Raw genomic sequence first — 7,037 nt, forward strand, 5'->3', positions numbered from 1 at the left:
CACTGTGTGTGGTTGTGTTGGGGTTTCTCAGGCCTGGGTTCTGGGGCTGTCACCTCCCTGGTCGGGATGCACCATTAGAAGCACAGGCTTCTCCCCTGGCTCATCGCTGTTTGTGCCTCTCTCCCGCAGGGTTCAGATCTCCACTCCCGACCGACTCTTTTCTGTCCTGGAGAAGGAATCGTCGCAGCTGTGCACCTGGGTGGGAGAGCTCTTCCTCGAGCTGCACAACGGCACCTACACCACCCAGGCCCAGGTGACTGCACGCACGGGACGGGGGCAACGGTCTCCCCCACCCCCAGGCAAGGCGACCATTCTCAGTTCTCTTCGCTGCTGCTCAGGTGGCTCCAGGGTTTGGACAGTGCCCTTTAGGTCTCAAACAGTGGGAGCCACCTTGTAGCCAGGACTCCAAAAGGCAGATGTATTGTCAGACTTTCTTCAAGGGGTGAGAAGGAAGCCTGGACACAGCAGGGCCCCCTTAGTCAACAGCTGCCACGTCCTTCGCTTTAGCAGATAGTTGCAGAGCTTGGGTGAAGAGTCAGAAGAAGGGGAGGAAGGTGAGAACAGAGACGGGAAGCTATGGCCTGTGCTGGGAGTTTCAGTTTGATCTGTGGCAAAAAATAACTCACTGGTAATGGCAAACTCATGACACCTACAAATAACCAACCTTCCTGCACTGGAGCTGGGCTTTTGCTGCTGGTGTGAGAGATCCACTCCCAGCTACCAATTTCCTAAGCATCTTCCTTCTCTCCTTGCTTTGACACCAGATAAAGAAGGGGAATCGGGAATGCGAGCGAATACTCCATGACGTCGAAGTACTGAGCACCTTGGCTGTGGCGCGGGGCGGCACGTTCCAATATCCTGCTAGCCAGCTGCAGCGGCTCTGGAGGTGAGGGCGTACGGGAGCACTGATGATACCGGGGGAGGATGTGGTGAGGGCTGGGGACTTTGACGTGAGAGCTGGCTGCTCTTGGGGTACCACTCCCCATCCCCTACAGCTCCTTGTCCCTGCCTGAGTCGGGGTAGAAATCCATGCTATCAGTGCACCAAAATTAGCCTGGACTAGTCAGACTGCACTGATGTGGGCAGTTATTGGGCAGCTCAGTGGGCTGATGGTGGGAGATGGTCGCTTATCTCTCAGCCCCGTTCAGCTGGAGCCAGAAGGGTGACTGACCACAGCCTGTCTTCATCTGGACTGCCTCTTGAGTGAGTGGGAGAGTGGTGCGTAGTTAGGACGTGGGGACCTTTGCGGATTCAGTACTGCAGCGCTGCGTGCACACAGCCCCTTCCATAAACTAACTGGTCAGGGCTCCACCTGGAAAGTGTTTCAGTGCTTTGCTTGATTCTCCCGTTGGAAGACAGCTCCAAAGCCTCACCACTCTGCTGGCTGGAAGCTTCATTTCCGACCTAAGCTTATTCCCTGCCCGTTTGGACTTGTCTGAACTTGTGCAACAATATATCTGGTAGCCCCAAGGGATAAAAAAATTAGCTCTTACTTCCCATGGTTGTGGTTTACTAAGATGACAGTTGAGAAGTCCTAACATAAAGGGATTTAAAGGATGCTACAGAAAAAATCCTTTTCTCTCAAATGTTTGCTAACGGGGGGATAAGCTTGTCCATCTTGCCAACAGGGCTCGGTAAGCCAGAACAAATCCGGTGCTCTCCCCTGCTTCCTCACCCGGTTTCTGTTCTCTGCTTTAGGTTATTGCTGCTCAACCAATTCCATGATGTTTTGCCAGGCAGCTGTATCCAGCTCGTGGTTGAGGATGCCCTGCAATACTACGCAGGTGAGCAGGGAGTTTGGTTAGGAGGGCACTTACCCGTTGGAGCGTACTGGGTCCTGCCTGGTGGGGCTGCAGAGGTTTCAATCCCGGACTGCCAGGCGCTATGGGTCGAACGTGTGCAGGCATATGTCTGTAGTAGTGCTAACTCAACAGGGAATTAGCAGGGGAGCCAAGGGATTAAAAAACATCCCGAGTTACTGACTTCTCTGCTTGCTGCTGGCATGTCAGGATAGACCCCGGCAAAGGTTTGTTCCTGCCTGCCCACAGGCACTTGCAGTAGCTTCACTTTATTACAGCACCACAATTTTCCAGTTGAGCTGGCATAGCTCATTGTAATTGTGTAATAACAAAGTTAAGAATAATTATAAACTTTAATTACTTACTAATAGATAATAATATTAATGATAATTTGTAATTGTAGCTTGGAAGTAGCTAAAGTGTGCGTACGTTGCACGGGAGTGCCAGAAACTCTCTCAGATGTGAGAAACGGCCTCGACAGATCCAACTTGGGCCTTTTTGTTGCTCAGAGATCCGCAGGGCTGGTGCTCGGCTGCAGGAGGAAGCTGTGCAGTCCTTATGCAGGGAACTGCTGCAGCCCAAGGCAGGGAGCACCGAGAGCACCCTCGTGTTGAACACTTTGCCCTGGGAACGAACCGAGGTGATCTCCAGGACCGGGCCAGCCGGAACAGAGACTTTGGGTATGTCTAACACGGGGGTAACTGATGTATCAGAATTTCTTATGGGGCAGAGGCAGTAACAAAGAAATACTCTGCCTCTCCCTGCCCTAGGGAGGGTTTACTGACTTGTCAAATCGCTCCTTGGGACTTTATCCCACTTCAAAGTTGTCCCTGAACTATGGATGGAGAAGAGGAGGGTATGAGAGGAGGTGCTAGGTCTGACGTGAGAGCAGCCGGGCAGCACGGTGTGACTTAGGGTTAGGTCCGGGGCAGACGTTGGAACAGAACCTCTTTGCTTTCCAGCTCTGGTGACAGTCCCCAGCATGGGCTATGCTCTAGTGAGGGAGCCGTTGCTGCCCCCTCAGCCTGTGGCAGTGAGGAAACAGGTAAGCACAACAGCAGTTGTCCTTAGATCGGTGTACCCTGCATCAAAGGTTGATTGGGGAGAAATCTAGGGAATCCAGCAGGCAGCAAGTTCCCACACTAGATTTGCAACTGGGGCACTCAACTCCCGCAGGTGTGGGTCTGTGAAATCTGTTTCTGTCCTTTCCCCCAAGGAGGACGGCTCCATTGCCATGGAGAATGGGGTGATTGCAGTCTGCCTGGACGTGATGGGGCACCTGACCTCGCTTCGGCTGGTGGACTCCGAGAGGTATGTCTGTCACCCAGTTACTGGAACCGGGCTCCTCACACCTCTCTCGAGTCGTCTTCTCACTGTACGCCCTTCTCCACTGCCAGTTCTTCTTACGCTGCTGTTTCTCTCTTCCACTGTGTTCCAGAGAGTCAGTCCCAGATGGCTGCTATGCCAACCAGTTTGCACTCTTTGATGATGTTCCCTTGTACTGGGATGCCTGGGACGTGATGGATTATCACTTGGAAACCAGGTAGAGGAGCAGTGCATGCAGCACTTGGATTTTGACTTTGCTCTGAGGTTCTTGCCTTCCTGTCAGTCCTAGCTGTAACAAAAGCTGCAACAGAGCATTCACTCTGGAGAAGTGAGTGCCTGCTGTGTGGGAGGCTGGACTGGGATTTGGGAACCTGGATCTACCAGGCTGAGACCAGCTCTGCCTTTATCCCTTTCTCTAGGAAGCCAGTGACAACGCTGCTGAAGCCTCTGGAAATCACCCTGGCTGGGGGCCTGCGGGGAAGCGCGAGCTTCTCTCTGCAGATCGGGGAAAGCAGCACCTTAACCCAGGAGATCATCCTGGATGCCACGTGCCCGTACCTCCGCTTTCTGACCCAGGTTTGGCCAGCAGCTGCCGTGCGGTACGAACATGTGCTGTGCAGGCAGGGCCCTGGGGAGCTGAACCTCGCGTCTGAATTACGTTCCTCTTCCTGTTTCCTTCCCTGGAGCCCCCCTCTGCCTTAGGGGAAGGCAGCCTGAGGGTGGGGGCCCTGAGGGACAAGGGTGGAAGAGACACCCGCCAGTTCAGACTCTAGCATGGTTTTATTGTACCTGGTCTGGCCTGGGTGCGAGCTGGCTGCTGTGCACCAGGGAAGGACAAGCGCAGCCGCTGCCCGTCAGCCCCCCGTGGTGATGTCCTTCTGCTACCACGTTTAGGTTGAGTGGAAGGAGGCTCACAAGTTCCTGAAGGTGGAGTTCCCTGTGCAGGTCCGGAGCACAAACGCCACCTATGAGATCCAGTTTGGACACCTGCAGCGGCCAACGCACTGGAACACGTCCTGGGACTGGGCTCGATTCGAGGTGAGAGGAAAGGTGGTCTGGTCCCAGGGCCGAGCTGCTCCTCCCGTGGTGGGGCTGCTTTTGCTCCCAGGCAGTAGCTCTGTGTGGTGAATATGTCCCTTGGTACCTCCTGCAGGTGTGGGCTCACAAGTGGCTGGATCTCTCCGAGCACGGCTTCGGGGTGGCACTGCTGAACGACTGCAAATACGGGGCATCGGCCCATGGGAACGTCCTCAGCCTCTCGCTGTGAGTAGGGTTGGGGTGAGGGTGGTGCTGCAGCAGTCACTTTGCCTTCTGAGGTGTCTCTTGGAAGTCAAGGCAGCATCTGGTCCTAGATGATCATAGTTAATAAGGAAATAGTCTGGTATTAGTCTGAGCAGCTGGCTGTCGTCCGAGAACTTTTGGCTGACCTAATTAAAATTGACTAAGATAAAGTAATTCCTGTGAGTTATGCTCACAGATAATTCAGGAGAGACCAGATCCACGTTTGCACCAAGTAATTTTTCTGTTGCTGGCCAAAACATATCCCAGGAGGGGAGGCTTAAGGAGGGGGAAGGACCAGCAATGTTATGGATGCACACAAAGCTAAGAGAAGCTCTACATATTTCAGTTTGACTCCGTCAGCCATAAGTTTCACAGGAAAACACTGTTCAAACTTTTTAGCTTCTGGGACTGTCCAGGGTCTGTTTGCTGTTGCCAGAAACCAGCAGGATGTTGGCTTCCACCTCAGGGCCCAGCCTCGGGGTAGCAGGGGGAGGCAGTTGTCACAGTGCTCCTCTGGCTCCGCACTGGGTGACAAGAGGGTGCTGCCGAGACACCACTCTCACCTACCTCTTGTTGCCTTAGGCTGAGAGCACCCAAGTCCCCCGATGCCACGGCAGACATCGCGTGCCACATGTTCACCTACGCCGTGATGCCTCACCTGGGTGAGTGATGGGCAGAGCTGGGCCCTGTGGGGACACGCAGGGTGGAGGATGCTCCAGTGAGCCTTGGGGTGAGCGTGTCTCTGGCTGTGCGTGCGTAGAGGCTGGCCAGAGGTTCTTGTGTGGCAGGTTCCTTCCAGGATGCCAGTGTGATCCAGCATGCCTACAACTTGAATTTCCCCCTCCACACGGTGCCGGCAAGCTCTGCCCAGTGCCCGGCCTGGAGCGCCTTTTCTGTCAGCTCACCTGCGGTCGTGCTGGAGACTGTCAAGCAGGCAAGTCCCCGGGGCAGAAGTGGGGAGGGCAGATGGGTTAAGCTGCTGTTGTTAAGCGTGGCTTGCTCTTTCCCCCACGTTGGGTGAACGGCAGGCTCAGCTGAGCAGAAAGAGCGATCCCTCTGGTTTGCATGTCCTGCTAGGTGAGGGCAAGGGGGGTTAGCACCCCTCTCTGCCAGCCCGGGCAGGCACTCGCGCCAGGGATCGGTAGTATCCGCGTAGTCTGTGGGTCCTGCAGCCACAGTCGTTAGCGCCGCAGCGCAGCAGGTCAGGAACGCGCGTGCCCACAGGCAGAGCCGCTCAGCCGCGATCACTTGGGTCGGGCTGTACCCCGAGGTGTAGGATAGGATGCGCCTGTCTCATTTGTCTGAATTCCCGCCTGCACTGTCCCCCAAAGGCTGAGGCCAGACCTGAAGCCGTGGTGGTTCGGCTGTACGAGGCACATGGCAGCACCGTTGTCGCCTGGCTCCAGACCTCCCTCCCCGTTAAGGAAGCGATGCTGTAAGTCCACGCCGGAGGGCTGGGCGCCTGTGGGGATGGAGATCAGTGGCTTCAGCCTCACCCGCTGCTTTCTTCCCCAGCTGCGACCTCCTGGAGCGGCCGGCTGCAGGGGGCCGCCTGCTGCTGGAGCAGCGGGGCGTGAGGCTTTCCTTCACACCCTTCCGCGTGCTCTCCGTCCTCTTGGTCTTGAGGCAGTGACGCCGTCAGTCGCCCTTGCTGACGCTGCGGCAACCTGGACCAACGCTGTGAGCTCAAATCGCAGCCTGAGGCTTCCCCCATCCCAAGAGCTGTGCAAGGAGGCGGGGGTTCCAGGGAAGGGCAGAGTCTCCCCCTCGCCCCCCACCCAGCCATCGGAGAGCAGCGCTCGAGAACAACCGTGTTCTTCAGGAAAGGACAGTTACCCCCCTGCCTAACCAGGGAAGGAGGGCCCGAGTGAGTTCCTAGCTAGCTGAAGGGTGGGTAAGGCTGTGGGACAGGCTGGCTGGCCCCGCACGGGCTCTGCTCCAACCCGGGGGGGGATTGGGGAGCAGCAGTGGCTCCTGTGTCTCGGCCTTCATCTTGTCCAGACCCAAGCTGCAACAGGGCAGCGAGTTTAAAGACGCACTGCGGTCATCCCCCTCTCCCTTCTCCTGCCTCTTGCACTGCCCTTGCAGAAGGGGAACACAAGTAAACAAGAAAATTACCTGAAAACAAGCTCCAGCCTGTTCTCTTAACTTATTTCCAGATAACTGCGCTGATCTGCCTCCTCCCAGGGGCTCTGTTGTAGCCGCTGCTCTCTTAATGTCCTCCTCAGCAGGATCTGACTCCTGGGACTGGGGAGGCAGAGCTTACCTCTATTTTTTGGGGGGGGCGAGGTGGAGAGGAAGCCTGCTCCACCCCATCTGGGGAAGAGGCTGGGCACAGAGGGGTTATCCTTCGCACAAAAAGGCATGCACAGTGATTTCTACACAAAATACTTTATTAGTCAGCTAAAAACAGTGATCCAGGCAGCAGCCAGAAAGGGAAGAGGGGAAGGAAGAGGGAATCCACTTTTAGGCAGAGGGAAGGGTCAGAGTCCAGCACAATGTGTGCTCCGTGGCCCTTATCCCCCCTCAAATGCCTGAGGACAGCAGGCGGACGCTGGGTAAATCAGCCCCATCACCAAGCCCAGCTTCTCCTTCCCACACCAGCTGGGTGCAGCTGCAGCAAGCGGGCGC

At 55.9% G+C, this 7,037-nt stretch overlaps 2 protein-coding genes across 2 annotated transcripts in view; one reads left to right on the forward strand and one right to left on the reverse strand.

The window, feature by feature from the left end:
- Window positions 1-6,469, forward strand: part of MAN2C1 (mannosidase, alpha, class 2C, member 1) — a gene marked incomplete at its 5' end in the record, with an annotated part of 12,888 nt that extends 6,419 nt beyond the window's left edge. Inside the window, 14 exons of the mRNA XM_009330119.1 lie at window positions 130-253; window positions 765-886; window positions 1,699-1,784; window positions 2,309-2,479; window positions 2,762-2,844; window positions 3,016-3,110; window positions 3,238-3,342; window positions 3,545-3,701; window positions 4,020-4,163; window positions 4,279-4,388; window positions 4,989-5,068; window positions 5,195-5,340; window positions 5,738-5,841; window positions 5,922-6,469. Coding sequence (XP_009328394.1) covers window positions 130-253; window positions 765-886; window positions 1,699-1,784; window positions 2,309-2,479; window positions 2,762-2,844; window positions 3,016-3,110; window positions 3,238-3,342; window positions 3,545-3,701; window positions 4,020-4,163; window positions 4,279-4,388; window positions 4,989-5,068; window positions 5,195-5,340; window positions 5,738-5,841; window positions 5,922-6,039 — 1,645 coding nt within the window. The remainder of the gene's footprint in view (window positions 1-129; window positions 254-764; window positions 887-1,698; window positions 1,785-2,308; window positions 2,480-2,761; window positions 2,845-3,015; window positions 3,111-3,237; window positions 3,343-3,544; window positions 3,702-4,019; window positions 4,164-4,278; window positions 4,389-4,988; window positions 5,069-5,194; window positions 5,341-5,737; window positions 5,842-5,921) is intronic.
- A 453-nt stretch (window positions 6,470-6,922) lies between these two features.
- LOC103922049 overlaps window positions 6,923-7,037 on the reverse strand; it is a 12,841-nt gene continuing 12,726 nt past the window's right edge. Inside the window, exon 12 of the mRNA XM_009330120.1 lies at window positions 6,923-7,020. Coding sequence (XP_009328395.1) covers window positions 6,923-7,020 — 98 coding nt within the window. The remainder of the gene's footprint in view (window positions 7,021-7,037) is intronic.

Source organism: Pygoscelis adeliae, unplaced genomic scaffold (assembly GCF_000699105.1).
Source record: "Pygoscelis adeliae isolate BGI_AS28 unplaced genomic scaffold, ASM69910v1 Scaffold298, whole genome shotgun sequence".
Lineage (NCBI taxonomy): Eukaryota > Metazoa > Chordata > Aves > Sphenisciformes > Spheniscidae > Pygoscelis > Pygoscelis adeliae.